The sequence below is a fragment of the Electrona antarctica genome (genome assembly GCF_951216825.1).
Source record: "Electrona antarctica genome assembly, chromosome: 9".
Classification (NCBI taxonomy): Eukaryota; Metazoa; Chordata; class Actinopteri; order Myctophiformes; family Myctophidae; genus Electrona; species Electrona antarctica.
The window spans coordinates 24,684,600-24,697,842 of NC_136790.1; the positions used below are offsets into that span (position 1 = coordinate 24,684,600).

The window sequence follows — 13,243 nt, forward strand, 5'->3', positions numbered from 1 at the left end:
AATCAGGGATTGTGTATTTTTGGTGGCGTCGCTCGGCCAATCAGAGGTTGGTTGGTAGCTTGCTGCGTATGTCCGTGGCCCCTCGGCCGATTGTATTGGCTCCGTATGTTGGTGGCGTCGCTTGGCCAATCAGAGATTGGCTGATGACGTAACTATGTATGTTTACATAGTAAGTTGACAAGAGTCAAGTTGCGCGCTCTGCTCGCACACAAGTAGTGAGTTCGACAGAGTGCATTTCTAGTTATGATTGTGAGCAGATCTTCTGATGAGTGCTCAGCTGGTATTCTGCTCTCTATTTCAACACCCTGGTTACAGAGCAACATGAAGGAGGGACATGTCGTGCAAATCATAATAGAGGACATGTGTTCCTCTATGTGTGTGTGTGTGTGTGTGTGTGTGTGTGTGTGTGTGTGCGTGTGCGTGTGCGTGTGCGTGTGCGCGCGTGCGCGAGCGTGCGGGAGGACAGACGGATTCAGAATATTACTTGGAAGAAGTGCTCCAATTTAGCCTGAGCTCCAACAACATTACAGCTACTGGCTACTGTTTGCCTCTCATGTGAGTCATTCCATTTAGGCTTAATTTCTAAGACAGTCTTTCTAGTAGTACATTGTACACACATTATGCAGCAGATAAAGACATACTAATAAGGGAGACCTTCCAATCCACAGGGGAAAAAAGACACAAACAAACACATGAACACAGTTCATGCCAATTTGTGAGAATAATGTCAACACTGCAGGCCAGCTGAGTGAGGAGGAAGGCAGAGGGAAAGGAAGGTGGGGGCCGAGCTGCGATTGGCCGTTGCCATAACAATGTGGGCGGGAGGGAAGGCAGAGAGGGGGAGGAGATGCAGGCCGATTATAAAACCCCTCTGTGCAGCACTTTCTCCTCTCCTTCTCTAATCTGTCTCTCTGTCTCTCCTGTATTTGTTCTGTCTCTTCCCCCCCCACTCATTCCAGGCAGCAGCAGAGCGACTGCACAGGACGGAAGACAGAGAGAGGCTGAGCTGTCAAGAGGGTGGCTAGTGTGGGAAGGTTGTCACTTTGGTCACTGTACGCCTGTCCTCCTGCCAGCGTCCTCTCAGAAGGATCGCAGACAGCTGTGGATTATCATCTCCCTTTGACTGACACCTGGGGAGAGCCCAGGGGGAAACCTGAGCAGAGCAGAGCAGTACTGTGCAGTGTTGGTTGGAGCGGGGAGAGACTGACTGTGCCAGGAGCCCTGCGCACACACCCACTGTGGGTGTGTGTGTGTGTGGATGACCTCTTCAGTCCTGTAAGTATCAGTAATGTCCTTGTGCCTTGTCTGACTGACGCAGTGCTTCTCAAACTTTTTTCATGTCAAGGACCCATGCATTGATATGTATTTTGACCCTCGTCTGAAAATGATTATCCACCAGGGACTCCCCATATGAGAGTCATGTTGTGATTGTTGTTGTTGTTAGATATAGCACATCTGCAAGCTCACAACGCGTTGCAACATTGTGACTTGTTGTGAGCTTGTACTGTAGATGTGTAAGGGTCCAGGGTCCCCAGACCCCACTTTGAGTACCACTGGTCTCTCCCGGGTTCTCCAAGAAAGGATCCAGAGCTATCGCCCACCAGGGTGGGTCGTGGGAGTCAGAGACAGGCGTGAGCTCCTTCCACCTCTCGGGTGTCTTTCAATTCAATTCAAAGGAGCTTTATTGGCATGAGAAAACATACGTTTACATTGCCAAATCAAGTGTCAAAATACAATAAAAACAGTTGAATGTGGAAAGTATATACAGTTGGAGGGGGTACAGCATTAAGTAAACTATGCTATGTGATCACATTGCATCGTTATAATGTTATAGAGGATATAAAGCTTTCTTGAAACAAATAGCAGCAGTCTTACTGTATGGCATGGACTATGGAGGGAGAGCGAAAGGCAGTTCATTAAATTGAACCCTTGCGTCCCTATTCTGGAGTGAACATTTGTTGATGGGGGAGGAAAGGAGCAAACCTATTATAGAGCCCTGGGGGATCCCAGGTCAAGTAGTAAGTATACAGGGTTTAAGTGGTTTAGAGGATGCTCTGACGATGAACAAGTTCAAAATCCTTTATTTTTTAAATTTATGTATTTATTTAAGCAATTTTTGGGGGCTTCTTCTGCCTTTATTTGATAGGTACAGTAAGCTGACAGGAAATGGGGGAGAGAGATGGGGAGTGACACGCAGCAAAGGTCGTCAGGATCGGGAGTCGAACCCACGACATGCTGTCAGGCTGGATTAGCAGCCTATGTGCCCGGACCACTAGGCCGGCCCAGGCCGATGATGAGCAAGTTGAACCATGCCAAGTGTTTTATTCTCTTTCGCTTGACAAAACAAGTAAACAACGTGTCTGTTGTGTTTTACATCCATGGATGAACTGAATAGGCCCCTGCTTTCCTCTCTCTCTCTCTCTCTCTCTCTCTCTCTCTCTCTCTCTCTCTCTCTCTCTCTCTCTCTCTCTCTCTCTGATTAGTGTAATGCATCAGTGCTCAGGTGGTGTAAGCTGACCCTGGCAGAGCAGAAGGGTAGTAAGGGCTCTCATATTATACACACTGGGCTGTCCACTACCACTCAACCCACTCAACTGGCCACAGCATTGTTTACATATCTGGAGCTGTGTGTAATGAAGTGTATGTGTGCGTGCGTGCGTGCACCTGCAATCGGTGCATGCGTCGTTCGGGCACGAGTGCGTGCGTGTATGTCTGTGTACTGTATGTGCTGCTGACTGCTGACCATGCTTGTGTGTTCTGTATAGCACTCACTCACTCATCATACATTACACTTCTCCATAGTGAGTGCGTGTGCGGCCGCGCGCGCGCGGGTGTGTGTGTGTGTGTGTGTGTGTGTTTGTGTGTGTGTGTGTGTGTGTGTGTGTGTGTGTGTGTGTGTGTGTGTGTGTGTGTGTGTGTGTGTGTGTGTGTGTGTGTGTGGTCTTTTGCAACAGTAATCTCCACATACACACAACAATTGCAGTATACAGGGCCATTTGCATTTCCACTCTTTTGTACGGCTGTGAAACATGGACCATCTATGCATGCTTGAAGCATTTCACATCAGATGCCTCCAGCGCATCTTAAAGGTGACCTGGCGAGACCGTTTACCACACACTGAAGTCCTCCAGAGAACCAGCTGCAGAAGCATAGAGGCCACCATTATGCACCACCAACTACGATGGCTGGGTCATGTGATCAGAATGCCAGCCAATCGCCTGCCTCGCAAGACGTTATATGGCCAACTCCACCAAGGTCAACGCTCTGCAGGGGGGCCGAAAAAGAGGCTGAAGGACCAACTAAAGACCACCCTGAAGAAGTGTGGAATCAAACCCCCTTCCCTTGAGGATGCCGCTGTAGATCGTTCCTCCTGGCGTGGACTCTGTCATCAAGGAGTCCAATTGGCAGAGGAGGAAAGAAGGAACCATCGCCTGGCAAAAGGTCAGAGAAGGAAGGCTGCCAAGTCTGCACCTGCCCCATCGGGTCAGGTTTTCCCTTGCACTGTGTGTGTGTGTGTGTGTGTGTGTGTGTGTGTGTGTGTGTGTGTGTGTGTGTGTGTGTGTGTGTGTGTGTGTGTGTGTGTGTGTGTGTGTGTGTGTGTGTGTGTGTGTGTGTGTGTGTGTGTGTGTGTGTGTGTGTGTGTGTGTGTGTGTGTGTGTGTGTGTGTGTGTGTGTTATTCTGAATTCAGCTTATCATTTCACGTTTTCAACACATGACATTTTTTCTACAGCAGCCAGCTGGTGAAGTCTCACTCACTTCAATGATGATAACCAATCTCACCGATTAAAAACAACACAGTGTGGAAAGGAAATGCTATGAACATTATTGCACGTTCATAGCTCTCACCATAGAGATTTCTGAATGGCACTGAAGCTGGTAATTACAGTAAGCCATTGTGTACTGAAGCTAACACTGTGTAGTGGTTCATAATCTTAGGTCCGGCTACATGTAGAGGGAGCACAGGCACAACTATCACCCTACCTGGCACCAAACCACTGTTTACATGAGCAGCTTTATTATTGGGTCCTCGATTCATCAAAGGGGGCCCACACCCACTCAACCATGTGAAGATAGCTACCATATTCAACAACAATACCCTTGGCAACAGCATCAAACACACAGACACATAATTATGCACAGCCATATTTGGTCACGGACTCCAAATTGGATGTAATGGACCATTATTTCAAATTCACACACTGCATTGAGCCGTGTGTGTGTGTGTGTGTGTGTGTGTGTGTGTGTGTGTGTGTGTGTGTGTGTGTGTGTGTGTGTGTGTGTGTGTGTGTGTGTGTGTGTGTGTGTGTGTGTGTGTGTGTGTGTGTGTGTGTGTGTGTGTGTGTGTGTGTGCCTGACTGATATAATCTTTACTAATCTAGCGGATGTAAATTTGAATGGATTTATGCTGCGTTCACACAGGCAAAGATACAGTCAAAGATACTTATGTGAAGCTGTGAAATCCAACGTTTGTAGCTGGCTTCAACTTCAGATACAAACTTTAGATACAGTACAAAGTGACAAATATGCTGTGAGTCTTTGTGTCTTTGCATCTGCCCGTTACATTACTCAAATCACATATCTACCCTGAAGCCATACAATATGCTGTGCACTTGTGCAGTGCACACGCCATATGGATTTCATATTACATAAGTGTTGAAACAGTCATACTAGATCCCGCACAGCGACACATTCTCTTCATCAAATGTGACTTTGTAGCCATCTCCACCGGGCATGTTGGTGTTAGCCCTGTCACGATTATTACATCATCGCCTAATCGCAATTATTGGAGATAATTATTTTTGCATAAGCATCAATCGTTTCCATGTTGAAAATTGTCCATACATTTTCAAACATTTTTCAAAAATAGCAGAAATAGCAGATCACTTTGTGACGTGTTTAAGCTTGCAGATCAACTATTTCCACTTTTTGTCTCCACCAGGCCGAAGGCATGGGGAGAGAGTATGTTTTGCACTCCGTCCGTGTGTGTGTGTGTGCGTCCGTCCGTCCTTCCTTCCTTCCGTCCGTCTGTTACCAGCTAATCTCCGCCACCGTTGGCCCGATCCATGCCAAACTTTGCACACACACTCCCTGGATGCCAACGACGAACCTCTGCCCCAAATATTCTTCAACGGCCTGTTATAGCGCCACCATGAGGCCGATTTAGGCAAAACTCATTTCTGTAGATTACTCGTACACATTTTAACCATACATCACACAATTCGGTATACACTATCTCCATAGTCATGTGATCAACTCGAATCTGCACCATTTCCCATCTTCCATCCTAATTGGCTAAGATTGGCTTCCAAAGCTCACATGATTGGTCCGTTTCGAACAAAATGCCACAAATAAAAAAACAGTGTGCAATTTCCGTGAAATTATACACACACATTTCCACTAGGCCGAGGACGACATGCCACAATTTTTTTCTCCAAATCAGCCTCATGGTGGCGCTATAACAGGCCAATTCCTGTTTTTAGCTATAACTGCATCGATCTGTATACAACTTATGTATGCGCACTCCCTAGAGGCCATGGAAAAACATTGTCTCTGCATCCCTCCACATCTGCCGGTTATAGCGCCACCATGAGGCCGATTTCTGCAAAACACATTGCTTATGTTAGTCACATAGATTTCATCCAAATCTCACGCAAATCGGTACACATGATCTCTGTAGTCATGTGATCAAGACGAGTCTGTTGGATTTCTCAGATTCTACACTGATTGGCTAACATTGCACTTCCAAAGTTTTCAGGAGTGGTCCGTTTTGTTCAAAATGCTGCACATGTTCAAAATGCTGCATTTCCTCAACAAAATTAAGAAAATTGTTGCAACAAACAAACAAACAAAAAAACATGTTTATATTACTCCTAAACATTTTGCCAAACATCTCACACAGTCCTATCCTCCTGGTGGAGACCTGTGCCCAGAAGGGCACTTTTTCTAGTTGTAAATTCTTTGGAAAGGGAACAGGGAAGTTATTTGTCATATCTGCCCTGTGCAATTTGTGATTATGTGATTATTGTCTCCACCAGGCTGAAGGCATGGGGAGAGAGTATATGTTTTGCACTCCGTCCGTGTGTGTGTGTGTCCGTCCTTCCTTCCGTCCGTCTGTGTACAGCTAATCTCCGGCACCGTTAACCCGGCCGATGCCAAACTTTGCACACACACTCCCTGGATGCCAACGATGAACCTCTGCCCCACATTTTCCAGAACGGCCTGTTATAGCGCCACCATGAGGCAGCTTTTCACATTTTTTACCTAAAACTGCACCGGTCTGCGTGAAACGCTGCATGCACACTCCCTAGAGGCCAAGGACAAACCTTTGACCTGCATTTTCCGCATCTGCCTTTTATAGCGCCACCAGGAGGCCGACTTTTGTAAAACACATTTTTTGATATTACTCCTCCAGATTCTGTCCAAAAATCTCACAAAATCGTTACACAGTATCTCTATGGTCATGTGCTCAAGTCGGATCTGTCTGATATTTCATATTCCATCCTAATTGGCTATAATTGGCTTTCACAGTTTGCAAGATTGCCCCGTTTTGAACAATAGCCTCAAATCATGAACGCAGCATGCAATTTACGTGAAATCTTTCACACATTTTCTTACTAGGCTGAGGAATATATCCCACCCTTTTCACATTGGCCTGTTATAGCGCCACCAACAGGTTGATTTTTGCAAAACACATTTTTGGAGCAAAATGCCTCAAATCATCCAATTGCCATCAAAGGCGTATGAAGAAATGGCAATCGGTACACATGATCTCTGTAGTCATGTGATCAAGACGAGTCTGTTGGATTTCTCAGATTGTACACTGATTGGCTAAGATGTCCTTCCTAAGTTTTCAGGAGTGGCCCGTTTTGTACAAAATGCTGCACATGTCCTGCTCATCCAGAATTCTATCCTCAGAGATGCTATGAGTGATCTGGCTCTGCATTTCCTCAACAAAATGTAGAAAACTGTTGCAAAAACAAATAAAAATAAAAAACATCCTAAACATTTTGCCAAACATCACACACACTCCTATCCTCCTGGTGGAGACCTGTGCCCGGAAGGGCACTTTTTCTAGTTATGTGATTATTTCTAATTGTAACATTCAATGTTCAATGCAAAAAACACAATTAAATCATCAATCGCAGTTGTTTGTGTGACAATTAATCGTCAACTTAAATGAGTAATCGTGCCAGTAGTTGGTGACATAGTTGGTGTCCCTCTTCATGGACTTGGATAATGAAAAACCTTTGGTTTAATCCTATTGTTATTGCTGTTATGTGTATACCACTTTTTAAAAGTAGTTACATATTAAAACAATATTAAAACAACATAGAAATTGTGAACCAAAATAAATGGCCATAAAAAGAAAATAACTCAAAACAGACTAATCGGGTAGAAAAAGCAAGTCGAAGTTAAAAGTGTATTTTGAGAAGTGATTTAAAAGAGCACAGATCTTGCTAGCCTGATCTCCTCAGTTTGGCCGTACCAAAGGGACCCTGTGGGCCAAGCCTTTTGACTTCAGTCTAGACTTTTAGATGGAACGAGCAAAGGGGCTCTATAACTGAGGATCTCAGGCTACTGTACACATCCTGCTCATATTTGGGTTAAAATGTCTGTGATGTAGGACGAGGCTAGACTGAGTCATGCGCCGCATGCCCTAAAAGTAATCAATACAATCTTGAAAATGAATTCTAAAATGAACCATTGAACGGGTAACCAATGAAGGGAACCTCAAATTGTTGCAATTGTGCTAGCTGATCTTTTGGTCGGGCTGAGTATAGAGCACCGAAGTCTGACGTCAATATCGGAGGGCGCAAATCCAAATTCATGTACTTTTTATTTGCATTGTAATCCCCATAGGGGGATTTTAGATTGCCTCATATAAGAACTGTGTTTGAAAAATAAACAAATCATCCAGGCCGCTTCACTCATATGGATATGAAGAATCAACTGACTGTGAGAAAACGCTATTGTTACTGCTACTGAATTAGTTACATTTTCGCTAGAAACAGACTGTATGAGTGACTGACTGTCATAAACGATACAGAGACACCTCCCTGACAATAACGCAGAGACAGCTTGTTTATTTTTGGACCACAATGCTTATAGTAGACGATATTAAGATGACCCCATGTTATTCTCCATAGAGAAATTACTTGCGTGAACCAAGGAAATCGAGGGGATGAGCGAGTGATGTCAGGACTTCGGCGCTCTATAATCAGTGGATTACTTTTTCTAGATCAGCAAGAGTTATAAAAGTTGAGGATTAGATGTATCTACATTACTTTGACCTGTATCTGTCCTGTTACTTACTGGTGTGTTATGTTTTTTTAGCAAAGACATACACCACAGGTTTCCATCCAGTATCGAACCAGTGACATTACAATTGCCTGTATGTGGTATGCCACCTCCCCTACCTCTCAATAATTCCTTTCTTTGTTTGTCTAATAAAGGGCATCTACCATATGGTGCCACTTTTCTTCACAATGGCTGTTCCTGTGCATTTACCTGTGTTCCAATCAATGAGAAGAAGTACACAAAGACTATAATGTGTTTACAACAATGACGTAACAGCATGTTAAGTAATGGTAAATGTTACAGTATGTACCAGAATACGGTGTTGCTTATATGCTCCAGCCATTACTCTATTCACTGTGTGTTTAGCTACTGTTTGCCCATATAATTCTGGGCACTTGTCACTTTTATGCCCTTCTGTAATGCTCAGCACAGAGAGAGAAGCCTTTGTCTGACTGATTTGTTTATTTTAGCCAACATAATAATGAGTTTTGTGCAAGGCTTACAGTAGCTAGTGTGTGTACCCAATGTTCTGTCCTTTGTTTGTTCCTGAGCACACTGAGGCTATAATTCCTAGCAACCTGGATTGATTTGGCAACACTCTTATGCATCTTGACTTGTGAGACTTCAAGTTATGTATCGTTGAGCACTAAAGTGGGTCTTATCATATTCTGGCATTAGATTGTATGCATTATATGATAGTTCTTTATCATTTGTATATTTTTAATACTTGACATACTGTGTTATGTCAAGTATTACTTTTAAGTGCATTATTTATTGTGGAAGGATTTCCACCACCTGTGTCCTTTTAACCCCCTCAACTGTGCAATCAGGGCTAATCTTGCCAGCTAATCTGAACAAAGCGGCATATCAAACGCAGCTAATTGCTTTTCTGTTATAGGAGTGTGTATTTCACAGTGCTCTGAGTCTGCGTCAACACTCTGGCAGGTCTGCTGGGGTCAGCTGCTTTGGGTTGAAGAGGTAGAGTATTGGTGTATTTGTGGTTCGTTCGTAGAGGCCGCTGTGATATTGCAGGCTGATTCTCCCAAGACCCTAGTTAGTCTAACACTGTTGCTGGGCTGGGTTATTAGAGTGTGCGCATGTGTGCGCGCACGACTGCGCGCTGTAGGTTTATGCATGTGAGTTTGTGTGTCTTTGCATGCATTTATTTGTCTATGTCGTTTGTGTGTGAGTACACACACACAGTCACACACACACGCACACACAAGCTTTGAATGTTGGCAATCTATTCCCAGCATCACATCGTCACATCAGACTTAACTATACAACCAATAGTCAGTGATGAAAGGGCATCAGACCAACCATTACAATTAAGTCAATAACATGTTTGAAACTAGAAAAAGTGCCCTTCTGGGCACAGGTCTCCACCAGGAGGATAGGATTGTGTGTGATGTTTGGCAAAATGTTTAGGAGTAATATAAACGTGTGTGTGTGTGTGTGTGTGTGTGTGTGTGTGTGTGTGTGTGTGTGTGTGTGTGTGTGTGTGTGTGTGTGTGTGTGTGTGTGTGTGTGTGTGTGTGTGTGTGTGTGTGTGACGCGACTTGGCCTGTTGTAGCGCCACCATGAGGCTGATTTGAAAACTGTCAAGTGGCATTTCTTCCTCAGCCTAGTAGTGGGAATAGGCATGCACAGTTTCACCGCAATCGGATGCTGCGTTGCGGAGTTGTGGCGATTTGTACAAAACGGGCTACTCCTGAATACTTTAGAAGCCAATCGTAGCCAATCAGGATGGATAATTATGCAAAATCAAACAAATCACATGATCACATGACTATGGAGAGCATGTGTACCGATTTGCGTGAAATTTGGATAAAATCTGAAGGAGTAATATTAGAAAATGTGTTTTACATATGTCGGCCTCCTGGTGGCGCTATAAAGAGCAGATGTGAAAAATTCCAGGCAAAGGTTTTTACTTGGCCTCTAGGGAGTGTGCATACATGGTTTTACACAGATCGGTGCAGTTATAGGTAAAAACACAAATCGGCCAGTTATAGCGCCACCATGAGGCTGAGTTGAAAATATTCAAGTGGCATTTCTTCCTCGACCTAGTGGGAATGTGCGTGCAAAATTTCACGGAAATCACACCATGTGTTCATGATTTGCAGCATTTTGTTTGAAACGGAGCACTCCTTCGAACTTTGGAAGCCAATCTTAGCCAATCAGGATGGAGTCTGAAAAATCTGAAAGACCCATTTCGTTGAATGGCTCTAGAGAGACTGTGTACCAATTTGCGTAATGTTTGGACAAAATCTGTAGGTGTACTGTCAAAACATTTGTTTTGCACAAAGCGGCCTCCTGGTGGCGCTATAACAGGCCAATGTGAAAACTTTGGGGCAGAGGTTCAGCTCTGGCATTCAGGGAGTGTGTGTGCAGAGTATGGCTGCGATCAAGCCAACGGTGCCAGAGATTAGCTGTTCACAGACGGACGGACGGACACACGGACACACGGACGGACGGACGGAGTGCAAAATATAGTGCAAAAAAACATACTCTCTCCCCATGCCTTCGGCCTGGTGGAGACAATTAATTGAGTTCCATCCGGCAAGACATCTACCACTTTGTGTTCAAGCGGCTTCTTCCAGAACATACAGACTGAATCTGAATCACAGATTCAGTTGCTCACAGAAAGTAGTCTAAGGTTTGGCAAGCTCAACTCACAAAACTAGCCGGGTACAGTGTGTGTGTGTGTGTGTGTGTGTGTGTGTGTGTGTGTGTGTGTGTGTGTGTGTGTGTGTGTGTGTGTGTGTGTGTGTGTGTGTGTGTGTGTGTGTGTGTGTGTGTGTGTGTGTGTGTGTGTGTGTGTGTGTGTGTGTGTGTGTGTGTGTGTGTGTGTGTGTGTGTGTGTGTGTGTGTGTGTGGAGATACAGTTAAGTATGGATAGACAAACAGATGAGGTGAACGGTTTCAGTAAGTGGATTAGACACATGATTGTCCTGTTAATGTGTTAGTATGTTGTGCAGCCATCAGCCCAGCAGCAAGAGGAACTCAGGTCTCCTCTCTGTCCACAGAGAAAACACACAGCTCTCCTGCACTGTTGATTCCTCTGAAACCAAAGCAGGATTTGCTCGGTGAACTAATCTAACATAATTTGGGGTACAGTAGGTGCATTGGCATGAAGTGTGCAGTAGTACAGTATGAGCAGTACAGTACAGTATGAATAGTACAGTACAGTACGAGTAGTACGGATAATACAGTACAGTACGTATAGTTGCACCGCTCAGTTCACACGGGTGTGATCTTTTTTAGGTTGTTTGGAGCCGTGGTTCCCAACCTTTTGTCCTCTGAGCCCCCCCTTCTTACATGCACAAGACAAACACATGCTGGTTCTTCTTTGTAAACAAATCTTTTACAATTCGCTTGACCTTGTGTTTTGGGGTTAAGAAGACGGCTTTGTAGCAATAATGGCGTCTTGAATGGAGTTTTTCCCATCAAACGTGCCCGCTGTGTCTGGACAGCCAGCTGAGAACGTCAGGAGCACTGCGACTATGCAATTCACCCTTTGTCAGCCTGAATTGTCAGCATGAATTGAAATGGAAACACGACTGCAAGGTCCTTTTTTGGTGCTATCCCTTTTGGGGTGTTTGACTGTACTCACTCACACACGCACGTGCGCGCGCGCACACACACACACACACACACACACACACACACACACACACACACACACACACACACAACCTTTGCTGCGTGTCTCTCCCAGTCTCTCTCTCCCTGTTTTCTGTTCTGTTCTCCACTATGTCCTATCAATAAAAGGCAGAAAAGCCCCCCCAAAAAACTTAAGAACTTAAGAAAAAGGGTAGAGGGTGGAAAAACAAGATGCATCAAATTATAATTATACAAAAATGGTTACAGACTGATTCTCCCAAGACCCTAGTCTAACACTGTTGCTGGGCTGGGTGATTAAGTCAAAGTGTGTGCAAATACAATTATAAAATGCATGTCTAGGCATCAGCTCAAGGAATTAGGCTGTGCACATTGCTAGGACAGAAACCTACAAGCAGAAGGTAGAGGTTCATTTCAAATCAGCAGTGCACTGCAATTTGGGTGTCGACAACAAGAACCATGATTCGTGCCACCCACCACCCACTTGCTTCGACCAGATCAACAACAGGCATATAGCAAGGCACCCTCATCCATTGCCATTTTAGTCCGTTTAATTCGCAGAGGTGGACCAAGATATATACAGTACATGTTTCAAAAATCACAAAAGAAACACTTCATATAAGTTATGCTTGTCTGTCACACTTTGGTATGAATCTGTCAAGCTGGACAAAAATTCCAGAGAATGGAGAATACAAATAATAATAACAATAATAAGGATTACTATTTGGGCAGCTATAATTACATATACTGCCAGGTTATATTTGGCTCATCGCCGGACATCAACCAAACCTTTCTTATGTGCCTGTGATGTTTAAAACATGTACATACACAGATGGATGAGTCTTGTGGACTGACCGCAGACATCACACTGTTGCCTTTCAGTGGAATGGATAATGGAAGCATACTGACGGGTCACATGGAAAGGATCTTGATTTTGACCTTGTCCGTGGTTGTGGTGTCTTTGACGTTTGACCGCGTCGGCCCAAAAACTAATAATCTCTTCAGGACAGCTTGATCCTTCCTAATAGGCTTCATGAGATGTAATTTGTGGAGTTATTTTGTTCCTCAATACACAGACAGTGAGTGATTACAGCACTTTGCCTCATATTGCTGTGGGCAGGTTGAAAATAAAAACATGGCTAGGCGTCCAGTCTGCTGCTCTGGACTGTAAATAAGGATAGACATTTACATAAACTAGGAAAGACACACACGCACGCACGCACGCACGCGCGCGCGCACACACACACACACACACACACACACACACACACACACACACACACACACACACACACACACACACACACACACACACACACACAC

General features: G+C 44.5%; 1 protein-coding gene across 1 annotated transcript in view; it reads left to right on the plus strand.

The window, feature by feature from the left end:
* Window positions 1–1,195: 1,195 nt before the first annotated feature.
* The window catches only part of cdk18 (cyclin dependent kinase 18), a gene marked incomplete at its 3' end in the record, with an annotated part of 47,614 nt that continues 35,566 nt past the window's right edge, over window positions 1,196–13,243 (plus strand). The window contains exon 1 of the mRNA XM_079510172.1: window positions 1,196–1,275. Within this exon, the coding sequence (XP_079366298.1) occupies window positions 1,259–1,275 (17 nt within the window). The 5' untranslated portion in view covers window positions 1,196–1,258. The remainder of the gene's footprint in view (window positions 1,276–13,243) is intronic.